General features: G+C 46.5%; 1 protein-coding gene across 1 annotated transcript in view; it reads right to left on the minus strand.

Annotated features, from left to right (window-relative positions):
* The window catches only part of TP53I13 (tumor protein p53 inducible protein 13), a 91,337-nt gene that overhangs the window by 32,766 nt on the left and 32,637 nt on the right, over nt 1–25,934 (minus strand). The window contains exons 4-6 of the mRNA XM_086951453.1: nt 22,660–22,718; nt 20,823–20,901; nt 6,269–6,397 (exon numbers count right to left, since the gene is read on the minus strand). Coding sequence (XP_086807579.1) covers nt 6,269–6,397; nt 20,823–20,901; nt 22,660–22,718 — 267 coding nt within the window. The remainder of the gene's footprint in view (nt 1–6,268; nt 6,398–20,822; nt 20,902–22,659; nt 22,719–25,934) is intronic.

The following is a 25,934-nucleotide window of genomic DNA, read 5'->3' on the forward strand; positions in this document are numbered from 1 at the left end:
GGATCGAAAACGGGAACAAGCCATACAGCTGGCTTCATCATGATCCGGCGACAAACACTTGTTGCATACCGGGTGGACGTCAATGTGGGGATATTTGGAGTTGCACATGGGACATCTTTTGAATGGACTCCGTTCCATGATGGGTCGTCGAGTAAGCCTTGGCGTCGATCGGGCCTTCAGCGTCGAAAGCACGCGGCTCTCCTGGATGTCCAGCTCGGGAACAGAGCTGGAACAGAACTGGGCACCGATTGCAAGACAATACCGACGAGAAACTAAAGGCCTTTTGGCCTTATGAAAACTTTTAAATCGATTCCGACTTGAGTGAACCAATATGCATCCGAACCCAATGGCGGAAAAAAACAATCTGAGGATGGAGTCGATGCCTATGCGCACTGTAGTCCAGGGGAGGAGCCACCTATCTCGTGATACTTCAAAGACTCTTCCAGGACAACAATGTGCAATCATCCCCGGACCCAACACTAGGCGGCGATCTATGCACAGATATGAATTCAGCAGCCCACATGCTTCGAACTTACTAGATTGCTGTTTCTCAGGTAAGATGAGCAGAAAAACTGCTGATCCGCTATTGAAAACTGCCTGAGGCACGATGCTCATTGCTTCACCCTAAAGCATTACCGCATAAGAAGCACGATCCGAAGAAGTATAAAAAAATGGAAAACAGCTACAAACCGAAAACAAACCATGATCCCACAGGATGGAATGACGGAAAGGTTGGTTTTAGTAAAAGCTAGTGGCAGAAAAAACAAGTGGCAGGGAATTTGTTCGCTTTCACTTCCGCTTGAAAAATAAAACGCAAGTGGTGCTGGCGCGCCACTGCGAGCCATGGCCTATTGGTGTCTATTACATGCACCAAACGCGTAATAGACACAAATAGGCCATGGGCGGAGAAATGCGCCCGCCTTTGGTCAATTGCGTGCAGTCTTTTATAAAAAGACGCACGCAAAGGCCAATCGCGAAGCACAATAGGAATCGCACACGCACGAGTGTGTGCGATTTCTAGGTCAGCTTCAATTCACCGTTTTTCACCTACTAAATGTCTCGCGCAGTGGCCCGCTAGGAGTCAGACCTAAAAAAGTTCCTAGTGGTAATACCAATGGAGTAAACAGTTGCGGGGGATCACCCATAGAGGTGGGGCGCCTGAGCACAATATCCCTCCCAATGGAAACAGGAGGTGGCCAAGCCATCATGTTTACACCCGCTCCCTGGTTGTGACATCTTCGAGCAGTAATTGAACATCAGCACAACTTCAATATTTCCACCATAAAACAGTGCAATTATTAAAACAATGCATATTAGTTAGCAACCCATTGATAGTAAGGCCAGTATGGCAATGCAGTTGAAGGATGTCAATATAACTCAGCAATAGTACCATAGACAAAATGATAACCCATGCGGACGGTTTCCATTGTCACTCATCTGTCTGTTCACTACTTCCTCCAGCATCAGGCCTCGCGTTGGATATCGGAGTGAGACTTCGTCATGTAATATTTTTAGCAAAAGTCATCGCCATTTCTTGGCAAGTGAAGATCTTATGTTTCCCGTTGTCTTCTATGCGCAGCCGTGCGGGATACAGCATGACATACGGTATTTTCGCTGCGATGAGAAGCTTCTTCACCAGTTGATACTCTCTCCTCGCCTCCTGAACCGCCACAGTGAAATCAGGGTAACATTCTAGATTGTTCCCGTGGTGGGTGATGGAGCCCTTCTCGCGTGCCAGCTTTTTCCGTTCCTTGTTCCTGGCTCAGCTGGTTAGGGGCGGGGCTGGCTGTGATAGGAGCAGTGGGAGGAATGGTGGCACTGTAAACTGCGCATGACTGTTTGGCAGGCCGTGTCAGGCCGGCCAAACAGACATGCGCTGTTTGCATGTACTTCAACGGCTGAAATACACAGCCTGGGTGGAGAACATGCCTGAGCACCGAACCACGGTGCTCAAACCAATCACTACGCTGCTGTAACGGAGCATTGTTATTGGCTAGAGGATTCTTGAAGCCTGTGTGCTTTCTGGATCCTGCTTCCTTCCTGCTCCGGGACTCCACCGAAGAGGAAGCAGCCGCGTGCAGTTAAGTGTATTTTTTTCCCATTTATCCCTCCCCCCACCACGCCGCTACGTAGCGGCAGCTACTGCATTCTCCCTGCAGAATGCTCGGAATCACATTTTCTATATCTCAGTGGCAGAACGACATAAACGTGTTTTAATTGGTTGTTTCTTTCCACTGTTGATGGATTAACATGAGGAATTAAAGGAAAACTCTCAGACAATCGCTAGTTGAATAAAGGTAAGGCTACATCCAGGATGCTCTCGTTTACACACTGATGGCAGCAACCTCTATTAAAATTGCTCTGGTATTCAATTACATCTTCAATCTGTAAGTACCCTGATTGTTCAGTTTAAACTTTGATTATGAATCATTGTAAAAAATCTGCTTTTGTGAATGGGTTGGATTCTTTTTCTCTACTAAATTCTGCAGGTATTTTGAATCTGTATCTTGACTAGGCCACTAATTGGTTTCTCAGTGCATGTGTCTCCTTTATGATGTACAGGTGCGTAGCTTGGTCAGTAAGATTGAGGGAAGGCCGAGATTCGGATTTTCCAACAATCACACTGGCATATAATATTAAGTTACATAATATGCCAAGCAGGGTGCAGGAGAGGGGTTAAAAGGACACTGGAAAGGGAGACAGATGAGGATTAGTACAGGTACGTAGTGAGAGAAAACAATGTTTTGTAAAATGACCAAAAGTCTTTAAGAACAGAAAGGGAGAAAGTATGTGTGCGTTTTTATCTGTATGTATGGAACAATTCCTGGTAAAATCTGACAGACACCTCACCATACCAGACTGAAAGCACCTGGACCCAACTATTTACCAGAACATACATTTACTAGGTGGGTGGACACCAATGCAAATGGGCTAAACAAGAGCAGCAAGGTTTTTGAACATTACTAGTATAACTTTTTTTTTTTTTGTTTTTTGTTTTGAACGGGTCAATCATACAGAGGGGTCTTTGCCATAATGGCGGGACTGTAGTAAATTGTAGGATTGGGAAATTACAATAGGGTATTCACAAACCACTGCTAGGATCTGTATTCGTTGGTGTTTCAGTGAGATGCATGGAATTGGATTGGGCTGGATTGAGACAGGTGTGCTGCTGATTCCGATCATTTTCTTGAGGGCCTGAGAAACACAGACCCTCTACGGTGGTGGTGAGGGGAGTTTGGAAGAGGGGGGGGGTCATGATAGCTGCTGAGACTAGACTGAATCATAGCTGGAAGTCTGAGAAGACAGACAGACCCACCCACACAGGTTTACGTGGTGCAAGACTTGGAAGTGGATAAAATCTACTTGAACTGTGCCTGGCCTTGTGACCCACTCCAACCAAAACTTGTGTGTTTTGTTCTACAAATGGTTCAATGTCGACTGATCCTCCAGTTGGCTCAACTGTGCCACCAGAGAGCAGCCAGAACTCTTCTTGTGAAGCAAACCAGTTGGCCAGTTGTAACTAGTCTGGCGTTGGAGTTGGTGAAGAATGGGTTTGTAACTGCAATGTGAGTGACAAATCTACCTCACACTCAGTGTCAACTGGTATTCAAGAAGGGTATCCTTCAGAGGGGTATGGGATCAAAACCAAGGACTGGGATGAGGGCTGCGAAGGAGAGGAGCGGGTACTCACTACTGGCTTAGGCAGACTCAGAAAGACTAAAGAGAGATGGTCTGCCATGGAGACACAAACCAGAGGCACCGCTACATGAACTCTGAGGTTTTGTGGACTCTACCTGCTTGGAAGATGACTGGTTCTCATCCAGCCCCTCTGGTATGACTGAAAGCAAGAAGAAGGCTGTCTCTAGGAGTCCTGCTGTGTGACTTGAAGGGAGAACAACCTACAAAAGTTCGAACTTTCCTCTGACTGACAATTTGCGCAGGTTTGGCCTTATTTTCTTTATAAAATACTTTGGGATTTTACTAAAATGGAAGAGGAGTTTTACGGAGTGGTTTCGCTATACAAGTATTGCGCTAGTACTGTTAACCCTTAACTCTCTTTCCTGAAGTTGCCTTCTGACTTATTCCTGAACTACTAAAAGGTAGACAAGGCTGTCTTAGAAAAACAGTGACTGCCTGTCTATGAACTAGTTTTGCACAGTAGTGGGAGATTCTGCCCCACTGGGCAACCCGACTTCCTAAAACCATGTAATTAAAGTTTTTCACTTGATTACAGTGATATACTTTTAGTTTAAAAAAATTCTGAACCTTGTATGCATATCTGTAAAATAATTGCACATGTGGAGAGGTGTGGCTCAATGGTTAGAGCGGCAGACCCTGATGCAGAGGTCTAGCCCGGGACCAGGGTTCAATTCCACGCCTCGGCGGGTCTTGGGCTTAAAAATTCCACGGACCTGATAATTCTCGCCTCGGTGCCTATTCCAATCATGGAGTCCCACTCTGCAACTCTGGGCAATAGCTTGCTTAATCTCCGCAACGGCCCCCACAACGCTAAGGATGCCTGGCCTCCACCTTGGGGGTGCCCAGGAGTGGACGCCTCACAGGGAAAGCCAGGATGGGTTCCACAGCGGTATTCGTACAAGCGCCTTGAGACCCTTGCGGGTGAGTATCGCGCTATACAAGTATCAATTTACAATTTTTTTTTTACATTGGACATAAGTTGGGACACTGCCATAAATAATCTGTGATATTATCCTCTTACCATTTAAAAGGAGCAAACTGTGCTAGGTCAGATTTATTAATGTTCAAATATGCTGCTGTGTATTTAAGATGACAATCTTGTACTTAAGAGTATAAACACTAGTCACAGGTTTATATTCATTAGTTTATGGGGTTCTTTGTTGCTTATATTACAACCGGTTAATGGTTCTGCCTTAAGAAGGAACTTTGAGCTCGAAATGCATTGAGGCCCACACCATTAGGAGAACTGTACTTCCATAGAAATAACTGAAAAAACAATAACTATTTATGTCTAAGAAATGTAAGACATTGAATAGCTACATAATGTGCTCTACGTCGAATTTGTATTTGCACAATAAAAAAACTGTGCCTGGTTTATTGTGGATGGAGCTTGGTGAGGAGTTGCTCTGTGCAGCAGTCAGCGGTGTGGGACCACAGATGGTCGTTGGGGTAAAGCACATGTCCAGCCAGATCAGAAGATGCTCATCTTCAGCAAGGGTGCCTCTGGGCTGGGGTGGGGTGGGGGGGAGGGTGGAGGGGGGGAGATCTTCCATAACAACTGTTCTTGCAGGAGGCCCTACACTATAGGTAGCAGCAGCAAACCTCCCTCCAATCAAACTGCAGGAGTGTTGAACGGCATGTTGGTAGTTTTTTCACACAGTTTGCCATATGAATCTGGCTGAGATAGTTAACTCTTCATGAATTGAGTCAGCGCCATCTTTTCTATGGATGTAAGTCAACTCTTCTAGATGCTCCACATGCCAGGAACACAGCTGGGCTTCTCCTGGTCAGTCTCTTCTTCTGCATGGCCAGGCACTCTCCTTCCCTCTCTGAGCAGTATATGCGCTAGGTAGCACCACAACTTCTCCAGCAAGCTGTGCAGAGGTCAGGTGATGTCCTCTCACCTCTGCAAGTTTGCCTGTATTGTCGACACTAGCCCTGCCCTCACAGCAGTTTTTGGAGTACAATGCGGAGGACTACCTTCATTGGTCAACAACTTCAAGCTGCAACAAAGTAGGTTGATTTCGGTCCCTCTTTTACACTCTTTTTCCAGACATGAGATATTGACCCACTGTCTAATGTCCCGAAACCAATTTGAGGTGGTTCCTTTTCAAAAGTAATTTTCTGGCTGAAGTGTAGACCCATCCATTGTGCACGGTAATGACTATCACAGCTGATAGTGATGATGCTGGCTACAAGCAGAAGTATCCACAAACAGTCACAATGAAGTGTGAAGGCTTTGCACTGGCCTGTCATCAGGCTACCAGAATTGCAAATCCAGGAAAGCCCTGATTAGAAACTTTCTCACTTGAACAACAGAAACTGCAACCCCACCCCGACCATTAACCAAATGGCAGTGCTCAGGAGGAACTGATCAGCAGGCCGTTGCTAACACGGCCATCAATGAATTTGCAAAGATAGCCCTGTCTCCATCCTCCCGCACTTCGGTGTCTGGCCACAGGAACGCAGTCAATACACTTTTACTGTCTGGGTAAGCTGTTACAATTTCCAACTTCTACCATGCTTAATCAGGGGCAATCCAAATAGAAATTAAAAGGGATCTTCTTACCCGATCTTTGGTGAGACCGATGTGAGGAGTGATTATGTGCTTGTAATAGTAGGTACGGGCCAGGAGGCAGAGATCTTCTTTCAGGCGTGGATTCACACATGGATGGTACAGAAAAGCTACAGCGCCATGCTGGGAAAACAACAAGCCATCACTTAGAGATTACAAATATATACGTGCACTTTTATTTCAAATGGCATTTCACAACCCGTGATAAACTGTTGACAGATCGGATGTGGCGCTATGCGATGTGCCGGATTTTTTGGATGTGCTCACTAACATGACAAGCAGTGGGATGGGGGTACCCTCCCTGACAGTATACCACACAGGCTCAATTGCAGTGACACAATACTGTCACATTTACTCAATGCAGTATACAATGGTTGTTAAACTCCTAATTTACATGCCTTTCAGAGGCACTAGCTCCACTGTCACTTGGAGCTAGTATCCATATCTCAGCTAGGGACCCGTCTTTTCCAAACATTTTACTCTTCACTCCAAGCAATGATTTCAAAGCTGATCGACTCCACCCCAAACGCACACCACAAACCACATCAGGGAGGGATGGGCAAACAGAAAGTAGTGCCTCCAGTGGCACAAGAACTGTGGGAGACAAGATGAGCATCTGAGATCTGGAGGAAGCACAGCTGAGGCAAAGTACCAGGCACACTTGTAGAGGGACGTAGCTCGCAGTGGTACCGAGGCACAGACGGGGAAAGGTGCCCAGCCTGTGCTGCACCAACTGTTAACATGCCTTGCGAGTGCCTGCCTGGGGCCCAGTGCTGTGTTTGATCTCTAGAGGAAGGGGATGAAGTGGCTTGGGTCACAGTCACTGAGGGTGAGACACACCGCAGAAGGCACTGGCACCCCAGATCTGAATGGATGTATCGCAGGTGGCGTGTACTGGAAGCTATTCGTTTACAATCTGAGCAGCTTTATGATTGGATGACTGCACAGCCAATCATGTAATTACAAAGCAGCTCAGTTGACATCATTGGGAGAATGGAGGTGCCAACGCCACAACTTCCACTTCTCGAGGTTGCTGGCTGGCTAGTCATTGCTACACAAAGGTGTTTCAAAGGCAAATCATCTGAGAATTGACCTAGTGGTGTCCGACACAGTGAGAGCGACGGAGTGGGACAGAAGGAATGGCCTGTGCTAGGCTCCTGCAAGGGTCATTGCACGCACCCCCAAACACATCCCAGCCCATGCACAGCCACCTCCTACCCAAAGCATGCCTGAAGAGTTCTGTAATTCAGGTCCTTGGCGTCTACTTCTGGGCCCCTGTGAGTAAGGCCAAACCATGTCCCTCCTTCCTAAAGTTACAAATCATTTCATCCCTGTCCAGTATAAACATAGCCTCCGGAATTATGCGATTCTGTAGCTACAGAGTTTTCTTCATGATTATGGATTTGCAGCATTATCCATCCCCTGCCTGTTAATCTGCAGAGTTTAGCAAAAAAAATGTTTCTAGCTCATATGGATCAAAAGTTACTAAAAATGTGGCTACGTTTGGCAGCGCAGTGGAAGGCCCTTTTGAAAAGGCTGACTGGTCACCTTTCTGTTGCTTAGTCCTACATTACGGTGTTAAAGAGGTACTAATGATGAGAAAACATGCCCAGACAGTGTTAAGTAATATAAATAGGACCAAATAATGAAGTAATACTATCACAAAATGTCCCCCATTGCATAAGTTGCCTTTTCTTGCAGCATAATTTGGTCCTTCCTTGCCGCATAATTCCAGTGGCCCTATGTGCAACAGATTACACAGAGCTCTCAAGCACTTCGGGTCCATGCATGGATATCTCACCCAGAATATTTTTTTTGGAACATTTCTTTTTTTGCATTCTGGGACTTACAGTCATTGATTTATAATAGTACTAGCTTACCCGTCGCACGTTGCTGCGATCTCGGAAGAAAGGAAATTTAAGGAAACTTGTTATGAACACATTCAATTTACATTGTGTCATTTTTATTGAAATTTATTCATTTTAAAATGGAAAACATTTTAAAGTGTTTTAATTTTGTTTATTTATTCGAGTACTTGTGGATACACGGTATTTTTTGTTTTTCCATCTAGTGCGTACACAAATAAATCAGAAGGTTTTCAGACGCATGAGCTGGCCACATACAGTTGTCCATGTGAGAAGCACGGATTCTCCAAATCTAGTCCACATATTTGCTACGCTTGTCCTTGTGCTTTGTTGATGGTCATTGCAAAAGCGAGTCGCACCGGAAACTGTAAACGTTCAGTATTGGAAAGATTATGAGGGCCCTGGGGGCTGATATTTAACACATTTTTTTTTTTGCCAATAACCTTCGCGGGAGTGTACTCAACAACTTCCCAAAGTTTCATGCCGATCTGATGAAAGGTGTAGTAATGCATAAAGGACAAACAGACAGACATACATTTGTTTTTATATATATAGATAAATAGGACTACAAGAAAAACAAGCATTCACAATGCAATAGGTCTCGCAGCATTAAAGTTTGAGTTATTGGCATTGTGTATGGCAATGCGTTGCATAAAATTTTTAGCAAACTTTGAATTGGTGAGCAGTGTGAGTGTGTGTAAGAGTATGCTGTTCTTGAAAGCAGTGTGGTAGAGAGTGCAGGACTTTGGGTGACCTGAGCAATGTGGATGATGCACCTCACGCACGGGGCTGACGCAGTTATTATTCACACAGCTCTGATGATGTACCTCACGCACGTGCTCACAGCTGTTATTATTCACACAGCTCTGATGATGCACCTGGGGCTCACAGCTGTTATTATTCACACAGGTCTGATAATGCACCTCATGCACGGGGCTGACAGTTATTATTCATACAGCTCTGATGATGCACCTCAGGCACGGGGCTGACAGTTATTATTCACACAGCTCTGACGATGCACCTCAGGCACAGGGCTCACAGCTGTTATAGAAGTAGTAATAAGCTTTATTCGATTTAAAAAAAAAAAAATCATGAAAGCATCGACAATACAGAAAAACCATAGACATTTCATTTCATAGACACAATAAAAAGCCATCATTCAACAATTATTGTGCAAAATTCAGTTACCATTAAAAAACATAAGAGTTTATCCTATGTAATATGAGGGGAGCTCGGATAAAAATCATGTAGATCCCAAATGCGAATTGTGCCTTGTCTTTCACTTTCATTGGGGGTACAAACTCGTAAAAAGGGGGCAACATTGTTATTTTTAAATTTAATGAGTACCAAATCCCCAGCAATGCATTTGGGCAGCGTCCCTAACCATCCCACCCTCCTGACACTCAAGATACCCCCGTCTAGCCCTGGCGGCAACGGTCTATTCTTATTTAGCCAATAGGTGGCCTTATTTAACAAATCCTGCTGGGATTCGCGTGTTCCCGGAGTGAGGGCAGGGACCCCAGAAAGGACAGAGACATACGGGGCTGCCTCAGGGGGCAGGTTGATATGTGGCATTCTTGCCAATGCGGGTCTAGCCACTGTGTGTGTTTTTGGTGCAGGTTTAACAGATACTTTGGGGCCTATTTGAATAGGTGTGCGTAATGACTGTATTTGGATGGCCCCATTGCCAGATTTAAACGTTTCGGGGGCGGTGGTAGAGTTAGGACAGACGCATGTGGCCATAATGGTAGCTGGAAGCGGGAGCTTTCTTATTACTGACTCAATATTGGTCAGCCTTTCCCCTAAATCATTCATTTTAGTGACCAAGGGAGAGATAGTAGCAACCAGCAATTGCTCAATTTTGGCCAATAAAGTCGTGTTGGGAGACAAAAGAGGATCCTCTGGTACGTCCGCGGCCGGGTCCTCAATAAATGCTATTGGATTAGCAAGTGATGGTATACCTGTGTTGTTCCCAAAGTTAGTTTCGATGTCATGCTTCCATCTATTGTAGGAACCCAGGGGCGCGGCATTTACTTGGCTATGAGGTTTGTCAGCGAGGCTATTAGCATTAAGACAAAAAGAATCCACAGTTGGGGAGGTTATAAGGTCAGGGGCGTACTTAGTACCGCAAAGGGCGTTGAGTTCCTCCCATATGGACATCGTGTTGGTAATAGACTAAAGGAATGCCAGACAAAACACCGAATAATATTTAGCCACAATACCTCATTCTGTGATGGGAACAAGCGGGGTGGCCCGTCCCGGCCTCCACAGGCCTCGGAGGGCCACAGAGGGCCCGCCCTTTGCCCGGGCTTAGCCCGGCGTCCCGCTCGCGTCCCGCGAGGGAGTGCTGACGGTAATTTTATGCGCCTCCTGGCGCTGTATTCTTGTCACGTGGTTCCCGTGGGCTCCGTGGGCTGCTGGTAGTTGCAGTCCCCTCACCTGCACTCTGCACTGCTGTCTGCGCTTCCCCAGGTGGAAGCGGGAGCGGACAGCAGGAGGCAGGCGGCGACCCCAGCTGATGAAATAAAACGGGCAGCAACTCTCCACCCAAGCACCCCAGTGACAGCTTGGAAGTCCGGTGAAAGTTCCCCCCGCTCGGCAGGGCTGACGGTAATTTTATGCGCCTCCTGGCGCTGTATTCTTGTCACGTGGTTCCCGTGGGCTCCGTGGGCTGCTGGTAGTTGCAGTCCTCTCACCTGCACTCTGCACGGCTGTCTGCGCTTCCCCAGGTGGAAGCGGGAGCGGACAGCAGGAGGCAGGCGGCGACCCCAGCTGATGAAATAAAACGGGCAGCAACTCTCCACCCAAGCACCCCAGTGACAGCTTGGAAGTCCGGTGAAAGTTTCCCCCGCTCGGCAGGGCTGACGGTAATTTTATGCGCCTCCTGGCGCTGTATTCTTGTCACGTGGTTCCCGTGGGCTCCGTGGGCTGCTGGTAATTGCAGTCCCCTTACCTGCACTCTGCACGGCTGTCTGCGCTTCCCCAGGTGGAAGCGGGAGCGGACAGCAGGAGGCAGGCGGCGACCCCAGCTGATGAAATAAAACGGGCAGCAACTCTCCACCCAAGCACCCCAGTGACAGCTTGGAAGTCCGGTGAAAGCTCACAGCTGTTATTATTCACACAGCTTTGATGATGCACCTCACGCACGGGGCTGACGCAGTTATTATTCACACAGCTCTGATGATGCACCTCTGGCACGGGCTCACAGCTGTTATTATTCACCCAGCTCTGATGAAGCACCTCACGCACTGGCTCACAGCTGTTATTATTCACACAGCTCTGATGATGCACCTCAGCACAGGGCACACAGCTGTTATTATTCACACAGCGCTGATGATGCACCTCACACAGGGGCTCACAGCTGTTATTATTCACACAGCTTTGATGATGCACCTCACGCACGGGGCTGACGCAGTTATTATTCACACAGCTCTGATGATGCACCTCACGCACGGGGCTGACGCCTCCTGAAAGTGCCTGTATTTGTGAGCCTCCCTTGAAATTCGAAAGAGAGGCAAATAAGTGATGCACCTCACACAGGGGCTCACAGCTGTTATTATTCACACAGCTGTGATGATGCATCTCAGGCACGGGGCTCACAGCTGTTATTATTCACACAGCTCTGATGATGCACCTCACGCACGGGCTCACAGCTGTTATTATTCACACAGCTCTGATGATGCACCTCAAGCACGGGGCTGACGCAGTTATTATTCACACAGATATGATGATGCACCTTAGGCACGGGCTCACAGCTGTTATTATTCACAGAGCTCTGATGATGCACCTGTGGCACGGGCTTACAGCTGTTATTATTCACACAGCTCTGATGATGCACCTCACGCACGGGGCTGACGCAGTTATTATTCACACAGCTCTGATGATGCACCTCCGGCACGGGCTCACAGCTGTTATTATTCACACAGCTCTGATGATCCCCTAAGCACTACATATAATGACCGGCAAGATACGTGTATACTCTCGATCCCCTAAGCACTACATATAATGACCGGCAAGAGGTCTATCCTGACATGACCATAAGGAATGTGAGAGCATAACCAGACCACGAGTAAAGAAGGGGAAGGAATCGGACTAATTCACATTGCCACATAGCCAGCAAAGAACATCAACCCAGGGGCATAGACATTGAGAGGGGACTGCCGACATACCAAAACAGGGAAGAGAGCCTGCTGAGTAATCGGATAAGTGAAAGGAAAAAGGGACCAACTACAGAAGTGGAAAGTAAGCAAGTGCACTCCCCCCAGAACAACAGGGAAAGAAACGGCGGACATCTTGTAACGGCTAGCTCCACATGAGACCTCTCTTAACCTAACTTAACTTAATAGGGGATAGGTAAACTAATTCTTACGGCTTGGTAACGCAGCTATAAAGATATAATTAGAGGATAGCAGAGGAAAATATACTTACCACGAAATATTGGGACCTGACCTATTTCTAATCCTCTGACTACCACTGTACAATTGCAAGCGATCAAATCAGAACTAATCACCTTAAGATTTACAAAGGGAAAGGAAAATGGATAATAGATACCGGGCGATGGCTAGCTCCAAAGCACAGAATATAAAATATCCTCCTTCGCTATCCAAAAATGCTGCCAAAAAGTTTAAACATAATACATTGCGAAAGAACCCAGACATACTGTTCGCAGACCCATACTTTGATAGAGTCAAAGGCACCATAATGAATGACTTGATTTTCTACACAAATAAAACAGCGAAATGGCGCTATGCCCTCACAGAAATGCTGTTCATAAAAATTATGAGAAACATCCCTCATGGCACAAAAATAATGTCTTCCCCGTCAATAAGATGCAATGCAGAATTATGCATCACTTTATATAAAACGGGAATAGTGCTGATACAAGCAGCTAATAGGGACCTGGAAGAGTTTGAAAAGTCTTTCCTAATAATAAAAGAAACTCTGGAGAGACCAAGACACCAACTACCTATGACCTCACATGAAGGCACTCTCGACGACACTGATACTACAACTAGATACGCCAACCGAACCGGGGACCATAACAATCAAACTTCCAGCTCGGGAGACATTACGGAAAGGGAGATGGCAACCCCAGAGAACGAGCCAGAAAGAACAGAGAGATCCTCCAATCTGGCAAATGAAGAGCAGGTCCAGGTCCAAAGGATACAGCTGATGCCGCCACCAGTCGGTGCGAATCTGCTTGAAGAGAATACCTCAGCTCCTAGCGAGTCACTAAATGACTCGATACCTCTCCCGAATTTCATACCAGAGTATGGTAGATCCCCACCCACAAATTCAATACCTGCATTACCCAACATAAATAACATACACGACATCCCAAACAGAATCGGAAGCGACAACCCAACCAACGATACAAAGGATAGAACTGTGAAAATGAGAACAGATCAACTACGGAGTAGAGCAAAATGCACAACCCGAAGTGGCAGGGCAATCCTCCCTAAGAAATCACCTCGAAACCAGAAAGAAATTAAGAAGCTCCAGAAAATAGTAGGCAACCTGGCACAAGGCTCGATGATAATTTCGCAGGTATTCGATAAAATGTGGGAGTTGACGGCAAGCACGCACTCTAAGGTCTCCGATATCCAGAATCTAGTACTCGCCGCACATAAAAGGAATGACGAGATGGCCTTGTCCCTAAAAAATAGGCCCAATAGACCAGACAGGGTAAACCCCTTGTCAAACGAAGAAACCCTGGCCTTACTCCGAACCTATGAACAACCGGCCCGGGGGAGTGAGGAGAGAATCAGAACAGTACCAATTGATTCTAATAGAACATCCAGAAAGAATGACAGGAAAGCAATTCACCTCAACCTACAACATATTCGGTTATCAGCAAATGAATCCGAAAATGGGAACATCCTTAACTCAGATAATTCCTTGAACTGCCTTCTACTCAATTGTCGTTCAGCATCCAAACATGCATCAGACATAGCAGCCCTCATCATCAATAACAAAATCGACCTGGCAATCCTTACGGAAACATGGCTAAAGTAATCATCCTCCCCCGCCATTGATCTCTTAGTACCACCTCATTATAACATTGTGAGATTAGATAGGCCAAGGAAAACAGGAGGAGGTATAGCATGTATTCATCGATCAGAGATAGAGGTCAACATGATTCAAGCCGACCCCATAGAATCCTGTGAATACCTCGGTCTGAATATAAGATCATCAAGTAATCAAAAATGCAACTTGCATGCTTTTTACCATCCACCAGGAGATAACGCAAAGTTCATAGAGCAACTAATAGAGATCATAACCGCCAACTCCAATCCGGATGCCAACAACATATTCCTGGGTGACTTTAATCTACACTGGAACGACGGCAATGACAAACGGGTTAATTCGTTTAAAGAGTTCCTCGCCGAACTAAACCTCATACAAGCATGCACCCAACCTACCCACGCGCAAGGAGCGACCTTAGATTGGATCATCTCCAGAAACAAAGAGACATTGATCTGCGCCATAGATCCATGCGACTGGTCTGACCATCACACCATAACATTTGTGATTCCCACAGTGAAAAAGGGTAGAACCGTGCAACCCCCCCAAGTCCAGAAAATTGATCCGAGAGATAAAAGAGGCGAATATTGAGCTATTGGTCGAGAGCTGCGAGAGAGACTTAAAGCCACCTAACAACATGCAGGATGTAAATGAGCTGACTGATCACTACATAACCTCAATAGGAAATATCGTCAATGACACCATGCCTCTAAAAATGAAAAAAGTTACACATAAGCCAAAGAATCTGTGTTTTAGTGGGTCACTGAATGAGGACAGGCGCAAACTGAGAACAGCCGAAAGAAAATGGAGACAACACCCTTCCTCACCTGAGCTGAAAGCCCTCAGAAAAATCCGAAACGAATATAACAAAAAGGTAATCAATTCCAAAAAAGAATTTATAAGAGCAGAACTAGACAATGCCAAAAACAGACCACGAAAACTCTTCGAGATACTAAAACAGCAATCAGATAAACTAGCCAAATCAACCCAAGAAAACTCAAAAACTCCCTTAAGCTGTGAGGAATTCTCTACATTCTTCTCTGAGAAAACAAAATCGCTAGAGGTAGAGCTCTCAAACGCCGCGGTTATCCTCCCGCCCCAAACTTTGCCCAGGAGCGAGGCCTGTGTGACAACAGCGAGTAATAAGACAAAAAATGAAGCAAACTGGGACACATTTGAATTATATGACCAGGTCAAGATCACCAAAACACTGTCAGAAATCAGACCAAACAACCACTATCAAGACCCTTTACCTGCAAAATGTGTAAGAGAAATCAGCCACATTGTGGTTCCAATCTGGACCAATATAATAAACGCTTCACTTACACAAGGGATCCTCCCTGATTGCCTAAAAACAGGACAAGTAGTGCCAATAATAAAAAAACCGACAGCGGACGCATCAGATCCGAATAACTATCGACCAGTAACCAACATCCCTTTACTGGCCAAACTAATTGAGAAATCCGTGCAGAGCCAATTGAAGCAACACATCACCAAGTTCTACCTACTAGACGAATGCCAATCAGGGTTCAGAGCAGGGCACAGCACAGAAACAGCGATCCTGCACATTGTTGATGACGCGCTACAAGCCCTAGACCAAAATCAAGCATGCCTATTGATTCTCCTAGACCTGTCATCTGCTTTTGACACGGTAAACCACGAAACACTACTGTCCAGGCTACAGTACAGGATGGGATTGGCCGGTAATGTGCTGAGATGGTTCAATTCGTTCCTAAGCAACAGAACCCAACGATTCCGGGTTAACCAAGCAATTTCAACCCCTAGTCCTAATGCAATTGGGGTCCCGCAAGGCTCAACACTATCCCCAGATCTATTCAACTTGTATGTCGAACCTCTTACAGACATTCTTCGGAAATCAACGATATCCTACCACATGTATGCTGACGACACGCAAATATACTTAAAGATCGCCTCCCTTGACGACATAGATCTAATGAATAAGACACTAAAGATGGCTATGCAATGGTTAACGACGAATCATCTGAAATTAAATGCCCAGAAAACTGAATTTGTGCTAATTGCACCTCCAAGGAGCCACCCGGAAGTAAAGGAATGGACCAAATTGGTGACTGCGCTTAACTGCACACCAACCCTAGTCAACTCAGCTAAATCATTAGGAATCATATTAGATGAGAACCTCGACATGAAAGCCCACATTAATTCAATGGCGAAAAGTGCCCGCTTCCATCTGAGCTACTTAAGAAAATTAAAACCATTCATCTCAGAAGCAGACTTAAAATTGGCTGTACAGTCCCTAGTCATATCCAGGATCGAATATGGTTGCTCTACATTAACTGGCCTACCGAAAACATCCACAGCACCGCTAAAAGCCTGTCTCAACGCTGCAGCAAGACTTATCACTGGATCGAGGAAATTTGATCATATATCTCCTCACCTGAAAGCACTAAATTGGCTACCTTATGAGGCCAGAATTCAAATGAAGACAGCATGTATTACTCACAAAGCGGTGCACTATAACACGCCAGGATACCTAAGCAAGAAAATAAAGCTATCGGGAGGAAACAGACCAACGAGAAGCGCCAAGGAGCTGCTGTTGAGGCCGGCCTTTTTTCGAAAGAAAAAGACCTATGATCGAGCATTCTCTGGAGCTGCCCCCAGAGTTTGGAACTCACTCCCTCCAAGCATTAGGAAGATTCAAAATATTGCAACATTCAAAAGGGAATTGAAAAGCCATATGATGAGTAAATACCTTGCATAGGGAAGCCGACGGATCGCTGGTATGAACGACTTTATCAGCTGAAGAGTGGTCCCTCTTCATGAATACTAACATTATCAAGAGACTGACTCCACTCACAAGCCTCGGCTGTACCCTGATCGATACCACAGTCCTGTGTGAACTAACTGCTGTTTTCATAGCCAAACTATATAACCTCTACCTCACCTTATCTACCGATATGGATCATGTTATATGCTAGGCCTTATCACCTTTTATTACTAATTGCACATGTGTTTGGAATATACCTAGTTGGGCACCCGTATAGCCACAGCTTCTTCCACTTATATCTGTTGGTTTTTAGAATTGATATTTGACTGCCAATGTGTAACCTACCTTGATGTTATGTGATGTAATGTGCTGAGATGGTTCAATTCGTCCCTAAGCAACAGAACTCAACGATTCTGGGTGAACCAAGCATTCTCAACCCCTTGTCCTAATGCAATTGGGGTCTCGCAAGGCCCACCTTATCTACTGATATGGATCGTGTTATAAACTAGGCCTTTCTCACCTTTTATTACTAATTGCACATGTGTTTGGAATATATTTATTTAGGCACCCCTTACAGCCATAGCGTCTTTTACCTTATATCTGTTTGTTTTTAGAATTGATATTTGACTGTCAATGTGTAACCTACCTCGTTGTTAAGCGCTCTGATACCCACGGGTCTTGTTCGCGCTATACAAAACTCTATAATAAATAAAAAAATAAATAAAACAGCTGTTATTATTCACACAGCTCGGATGATGCACCTCAGCACGGGGCTCACAGCTGTTATTATTCAGACACAGTGATGACCCCGGGGGCAGCCTGCACCTTCCTACGCTACTGTCTCTGCATATCACAATAAGTTTGGTAATGGGCAAACTGTCATGGTTGGCATGACATGAGTAGGAAAATTTGAAGGAAAAAAAGTCAAAATTCATTTTCACAACCTCTTCCTTGAACTTTGCCAAGCAAACTATTTTAAAAAGACCCATGAAGACGCCCAGCTGATTTTTGCACTATGTGCGCAATTTCATTGCAAACTTACGTGACGCACAAAAATCAAGAAAAAGTGTGTTTTTTATTATTATTTTCTTTTATGAGGTGCTCACAATCCTCTCTGCGGCCCGGCTTGGGAGTAGACAGTGGGTGGGCAGCTGCCTCGTGAAGGCATCCTTACCTGCCAAATATTGTCTTTCTCCTTATTAACACCTTGGCTGCTAGGAAAAGTATCCTGGTGTGCTGGGCCCCTATGAAAATGGGTGTGGTCGTGACGGACCCATTCCGTCATCAGCACAGCCCAACCGTGACTGATGACGGAATGGCTCCGTCACAAGCATCGAAGGGGTTAAAGACTCTTAGTCAACAGTGCTTCGAAGCAATAGCGCTCTCCAAACACCTGAATAAATAAACTCTTCGGATGGGATCAGATTCGTTGTCAGAGGAGGAGCGAGGAATGCACATGCCTCTCCCACTAAACCTGCCGCCCCGCCTCCTGGACTCGTGAAGTTTATTTCCCCTTCCAGGCTCGCCGGTCTCTGATTGGTCAGAAGTTGTCCGGCCTTGTCCGATTGGCCGGCCCCTGCTCCCCTTCCCCCGTGCCGTGCCGGGAGCCGCTAGTCAGTCAGCAGCGGCCGTTGGTGGTGGATGCGTTTCCGCGAGTCTCGGCGCCTCCCTCTTGTGATCCTCAGGCACCATGCAAGCTGCCGGTGGAGGCTGATGCCGTGTGTCGTGCGCAGGGGCTCTGCGTGAAGATGCTCTGGCTGGCCTTCCTCCTGTACCTCGGGATCGTGCACTCTGTGCTGGGCTCCGACTCCACAGAACTGTGCAGCTGGAGGGGCAGGTACGTGCTCTCGTGTGTCACTGTGTGCTCTTGGGACTCAGAGTTTCTTTTACTTCACAGGTTCGTTTTGACCCCCTATTTGAAACAAGCTGGTTTAAGCCTATCGCCTATCGTGAACACTCGTCCGGATCATGTGCAAACACTAGGGCGGCGGGGGGCTCGGTGCGCTCGTGTGTGTGTGTGTGTGGGTATGTGCGCGAGGGGTGTCTGTATGTGTGCGTGCGTGTATGGGCGCTGGTGTGTGTGTCTGCCTGCGTGTGTGTGTGTTTGCGCACCTCAGGGAATCTGAGGCAGGGGATGTGCACGGCGCGGGCCTGGACATGCACGTCCACAGACACCAATCGCCGCGCGTGCCCGACCCCTGTCTCAGATTCCCAGGAGACGGGCAACTATAGTTGTCGAGCTGGACGCAATGCTTCGCATTGCTATCTCCAGCTCGACCAAAAAACTATACTAAATGAGCAACTCGCCCATGGACCTAGGAAACTGTAGAGGCCTGAATATAATGCAAATAAGGGGAATCAGTGTCAGGTCATAAATTTCACCTCAAGAAGGCAGCTAGCTCAATGGGTGAACACACCTGCTGCTGAGATCTAGTAGTAACCTGTGGGCCACAGATTATCACTATAGAAAGATAGTTTCCAATCATAGTGAACCTGCTTAGGGTATGTACACTTTGGAAATTACACTGTGCCAGATCTGTGTGTGTAACTTGGAGGTCTTAGCTTCTAGCTGCAGTGAAGTAACTTACGGGTTAATGTCTTCACACTCTGGCAGTGAATGGAGGATGTATCGAGCACAAGGAATAGGTACACACAGGCAGTGCTCACCCTGTACTTGAGACACACAAGCACTTCTAAATGTCTGCAACATATATAAAAGCACTGCGCACTCAATGTTTTGAAACAGCCAGACATTTCTGATCCACAGAACCAGCGACACACACAGGCTCTCTCTACTTTCTGAGGTACTATAGACCCACAGCGCCTGTGGCAAGTAGGCGAGGCAGACTCACTCACATGCCTGCTGCACACGTAGTCATGGGTGACCCACGGTGTCCACAACATGAAGAGGCAATGCCTACCCACCGTGCCTACCAGTCACACAACACCACATATAAAAGCCCTGCTGACCAACAGGTACAGTTATCTCACTCCATGTGTGACAAGCATTAACATCCTAGTGTGACATCACAAATGCAAGCACTGCTAGTCCAATGTGTCTGTGAAACACCAGCATGGTTGATTTACAATGCCTGTGAAACACACAGACACTCCTGTCCCACTGTGCTTGCTAAAGCCCTATGCCCAACAGCACACACAGGCACTGCCAAATCACTGTGCATATAGCGTACGACCTGTTGACCTGTGTGGAGAAACGTGCGTTGCCATCCAAAGTGCCTAAGACACACAGACACTCACACTCCACAGTAATACGGACCCTACTTGTCTACCGCTCCTGAACCCACAGGCACTGCAGAATTAACACGATAAGGACACAAACACAGTTTGTAGGCAACAGGGATTATCTGCTTAAACCGTCAGAACTATTGCAACTTAGAATGCCTGTTGTGCACAGGTCCAGCTGTTTCACCACACTTGACATGTACAGGCACTGCCAATTCACAGCATCAGTGACACACAGGTACTGAAATACACTCCACCTGCTGCAACACACAGACACCGATAATACTGCTGCATGTCCATTAAGTTGCTAGACAACTGCTTTTGTGATGCACGGCAAAACTATGTCCACTGCAACCCAGGCGGAGGTGAGGTGGGGGGGAGTGGTGGGGGGTCGCAGTCATAAGTGTAGTTGGCAGAGTGACACCGCGGCCCAGAGGCGGGAGGGGTGACTGCACCACAAATGTCGTTGTACTTTACTCCCATAATGGAGTCGGTGGCCCATTTTCCATACTTGAACTGGGGCCCAAGACAACCCTTGCAATGCCACTGTAGGTGAAGCTTCACAAGCAGGCCCGCACCACGTACTATTTATACCACCTGGAACCTTGCACGCCACCCTGTGTGTCTTATCTGAGAGGCAGCGCGTGCAACTGGTCGGCCGACCACTTACCAGCAGGTTGTGCACCCATCGCTGTGGAGGACAGAACTCGTACTCTCCGTATCGGGCTCCTCTTGATCTGTAAGGACCACTAAACATTAAGAAACAAGAACACGAAAAATGGTGAGGGTGGAGGAGGTAAAAGAGAAGAAACAGTAAGAAGGCGAAAAAACAACAGGTGGAAAGAAACGTTATCAGAACAGAGGGAAAATCTGGCGATAAATTAAGTGGGAAAACGTGGAAAAAGGAAAGACCTGTGAGATGAGGAAAAAAGGCATGGAGAAAGTATCACAGGAATGGCAAGAGTTGCTAGAAGGGTGTACCGGACCAAAGTTGTGCATTCATCTCAGGAGTGTTTACCTGCACCTTTCTAGTCACACTGAAACGTCTGCGGCAGGTGAATCACCCTACTTTGTTAATCCACCCGATAAAATGTCATTTATAAGTAATAAATATATGTGGAGTACTCCTGAACTCACATCTATGTTCTGACTTGTTGAGAGCCAGCCCAGTTGACTCAGACTTCACCACTGCTGTAGAATTATCACTAAAACTAGAGACCAGGTGGAGGCAGGAGCACCCACAGACGAAAGAAAGGGGGTACAGTAACTCACCTTGAGCATGAAGCGCTGAGTCATTGTAGCACACCTCGAGCATAAAGTTTGGGGGACCAGTAACTCACCCTGAGCAAAAAGCGATGGACACTAACTCGCCTCAAGAATAGAGCGATGGGCACAGTAACTCACTTCAAGCACAAAGCGTGAGGGCACAGTAACTCACCTCAAGCATAAAGCGATGGGCACAGTAACTCACCTCGAGCATAAAGCGATGGGCACAGTAACTCACATCGAGCATAAAGCGATGGGCACAGTAACTCACCTCGAGCATAAAGTGATGGGCACAGTAACTCGCCACAAGCATAAAGTGAGGGGGCACAGTAACTCACCTCAAGCATCAAGAGATGGGCACAGTAACTCGCCTCGAGCATAAAGCGAGAGGCACAGTAACTCGCTTCGAGCATAAAGCGAGGGGGCACAGTAACTGGCATAAAGCGAGGGGCACAGTAACTCGCCTCAAGCATAAAGTTATGGGCACAGTAACTCACCTCGAGCATAAAGCGAGGGGCACAGTAACTTGCCTTATGCATAAAGCAAGGGGTCACAATAAATTGCCTCCATCTTAGAGCCAGGGTGCACAGTAACTCTCCTCAAGCATAAAGCTAGGGGGCACAGTAACTGGCCTGGAGCATAAAGCGAGGGGATAGTAACTGGCCGTGAGCATAAGCGAGGGGGCACAATAACTCGCATAAAGTGAGGAACACAGTAGCTCTCCTCAATAAATAAAGGAAGGGGGTTCAGTAACTGGCCTGGAGCCTAAAGCGATGGGATACAGTTACTCACCTCATGCATAAAGTTAGGGGGCACAGTAACTGGCCAGGAGCATAAAGCGAGGGGGCACAGTAACTCGCCTAAAGCAGAACGTGTGGGGGCACAGTAACTCGCCTCAAGCATAAAGCGAGGGGCACAGTAACTCTCCTCAATAAATAAAGCAAGGGAGCACAGTAACTGGCCTGGAGCATAAAGCGAGGGGGCACAGTAACTCACCTCGATCATAAAGCAAGGAGCATTGTAACTCACCTCAAGCTTAAAGCAAGGGGGCACAGTAACTCACCTTGAGCATAAAGCAAAGGTGCACAAATACTCACCTCCAAGCATAAAGCGATGGGGTACAATTACTCACCTCGAGCATAAAGCGAGGGGGCACAGTAACTCACCTCGAGCTTTGTTTCGACAGTAATCACATAAGGTGATGGGAAGAAGGTCAGGGGGCTATTGCAGCTATATCTTACCTGTTGGGGATGGATACGCTGTACTTGATCTCTCGCTCCATACAGTAAGGGCGGGCCTCCTGTAAAACAAACAACATTTAGTGACAGAGCGAGGTCCAGCCTTGTCTATCTCACAGCGTTGTGCCACTCAAACGCCACCTGTTGTGCCCTGCCTTCTCGAACACACAACACTTATCTACCTAATTGCAAGCACTTCCAACAAGCAAGAAAGAACACACTAAACCCGCCCTGCTACTGTGAAATGCAAGCATGGGCAATGCTACCTCTTTTTAAATTTGAAGAGCAAAAAAGCTTTCTGAGACGTCTGTAAAATGCAGAACACATACCACAAGAACATCAGCAGTACTAGCTTCCCATGTACACACAGACTGGTAGAGGAGGGGCAGAAGATGTACATGCTCCTTTACATAGAACACGTCCAATAGGTGCTGCAGCATGCCAGCTAACCTTAAACAGAACAGGTATAGTCTGTGCAGTGGTGGCTCAAGTCTCTCTAACACACAGGGAAGCAACATGCTTTTCAGCAGCAATGCAAGCTTCCCTGATACAGACCAGATTCAGCCTGTGCAGCAGCAGTGCAACCAAACCTCAAACAGAGCAGATGCAGCCTCTGCAGCAGAAATGCAAGCTTCCCTGATACAGACCAGATTCAGCCTGTGCAGCAGCAGTGCAACCAAACCTCAAACAGAGCAGATGCAGCCTCTGCAGCAGAAATGCACGCGTCCCTGATACAGACCAGATTCAGCCTGTGCAGCAGCAGTGCAACCAAACCTCACAGACCAGATGCAGCCTCTGCAGCAGAAATGCAAGCTTCCCTGATACAGAACAGATTCAGCCTGTGCAGCAGCAGTGCAACCAAACCTCAAACAGAGCAGATGCAGCCTCTGCAGCAGAAATGCAAGCTTCCCTGATACAGACCAGATTCAGCCTGTGCAGCAGCAGTGCAACCAAACCTCAAACAGAGCAGATGCAGCCTCTGCAGCAGAAATGCAAGCTTCCCTGATACAGACCAGATTCAGCCTGTGCAGCAGCAGTGCAACCAAACCTCAAACAGAGCAGATGCAGCCTCTGCAGCAGAAATGCACGCGTCCCTGATACAGACCAGATTCAGCCTGTGCAGCAGCAGTGCAACCAAACCTCACAGACCAGATGCAGCCTCTGCAGCAGAAATGCAAGCTTCCCTGATACAGAACAGATTCAGCCTGTGCAGCAGCAGTGCAACCAAACCTCAAACAGAGCAGATGCAGCCTCTGCAGCAGAAATGCAAGCTTCCCTGATACAGACCAGATTCAGCCTGTGCAGCAGCAGTGCAACCAAACCTCAAACAGAGCAGATGCAGCCTCTGCAGCAGAAATGCAAGCTTCCCTGATACAGACCAGATTCAGCCTGTGCAGCAGCAGTGCAACCAAACCTCACACAGACCAGATGCAGCTTTTGCAACAGAAATGCAAGCATTCCTTATACAGACCAGATGCAGCCTTTTCAGCAGCAAAGCAAGCTTCCCTGATACAGACCAGATTCAGCCTGTGCAGCAGCAGTGCAACCAAACCTCACACAGACCAGATGCAGCCTCTGCAGCAGAAATGCAAGCGTCCCTGATACAGAAGAGATTCGACCTGTGCAGCAGCAGTGCAACCAAACCTCAAACAGAGCAGATGCAGCCTCTGCAGCAGAAATGCAAGCTTCCCTGATACAGAAGAGATTCGACCTGTGCAGCAGCAGTGCACCCAAAGCTCTCACAGAACAGCCACATCCTACGCAGAAGTGGTGCAAGTTGCCCTCACTTAGAACACTGACAATGTGTGCTGCAGCAGTACAACCTAACCCTGCACAAAAGAATAGTATCCTGTGCAGCAGCAATGCAACCGTAAAAACTGCCTGCAATCTGGGTTCACATATATTTCAAACGAGCTGAGAGTGAGCAGCTCATTTGAAACTCCACATATGGTTATTCGCAAATGCTTATATATACTTCCTTAATTGATTGTGACAGATGTCAAGCACATATAAAGCAGTTCTCGGGGCGTGGGAATTGGGACTTATAATGGTGAGTTCAGCGCCTGCGTATTACAACTGTCAGTAGTATTAGGGAAACACAGACTCATGTCAAAGAGTCGATAAAATGGCTAGCCTTTTATTGTGTAATCATACCCCTTATGCTGAGCGTCCATGGAGTGAGAATCCAGTGTATATGGTGCGGGGGCAGAGGTGCACCTCCTAGATACAGGCTCTGCGACCATAGGAGGTAGTACTGCAGATCAGAGCTCAGCATATGGCTTAGATACACATCACTATAAGCACAGTGTACTGATTTGCTCTAATGCGTTTTTACAAATACCATAAAACCAGAAATGGTCATCACACGTGGTTAAATTATATTCACATGGCCAAAAAACATACACAAGAATACTTCCACTTATCAACCCATAAGCTGTGCAGGGATTTTGGAGATTGCGATTACTGTCAATCACATCTCATTTTTTGAGGCATGCTTGGCTGATGAAGGGTATCATTTTTTTATTGCCATCTTTAGAATCGTGCAAAATAAAACAATTGTACTTGTAACTGGTGCACTATATACAGAGTGCATGACGTCTGGCTATATGAAACAGTGCAATAATACATGTTGTAAATCATCTTCTAGATGAAATTGCAAATCACACTACCATACCACTTTGACAGGGAGTGCAAAGAATGTAGTATATTTTATTGATTTGAGTGTTATTCAATCATATTCTGCTTTTAGATGTAGTTATTTATTGATATAAATATTGTGAGATTACAAGCATTAGATATGGTCTGCAAGTTATGGACTGTGGTCCTTACCATAACTTACAAATGTCAGTGGTTTTTTGGTTTTAATCTGTAATGATAACTTCACTTAATCTGTAGTTTATTGATGAATTGCGAAGGTTTTTTTAAAACATATTAAGGTGTTACATATAACAAAGACAACCATAACTTCACTTTATCCTTTGTTTTTTTCACAGATTTTTTGTTCATCCAAAAGATCCCACGGTAGATGACCTTCTCCCTCTGCACACAGCCTTCAGGTGGCCATTCCCTGTGCTTAACAATCAGTGGCCCTGTGCCCATCCCCCTTCAGGTAGCCACTTGCTACGCATGGCTAGAACAATGGGGGTTGTCCATAAGTTCTGGTCTATGACCAGACCAGTCTGTGTTTTTTTTTTTTATTTGTTTTGGCGCCGCTGTTCTAGAACAGAATCTGCTGATCCAGGATAAGCTTCGCGGGCTGATGTTGTGGTCCCATACAA

This window comes from Lissotriton vulgaris, unplaced genomic scaffold (assembly GCF_964263255.1).
Source record: "Lissotriton vulgaris unplaced genomic scaffold, aLisVul1.2 SCAFFOLD_2288, whole genome shotgun sequence".
Lineage (NCBI taxonomy): Eukaryota > Metazoa > Chordata > Amphibia > Caudata > Salamandridae > Lissotriton > Lissotriton vulgaris.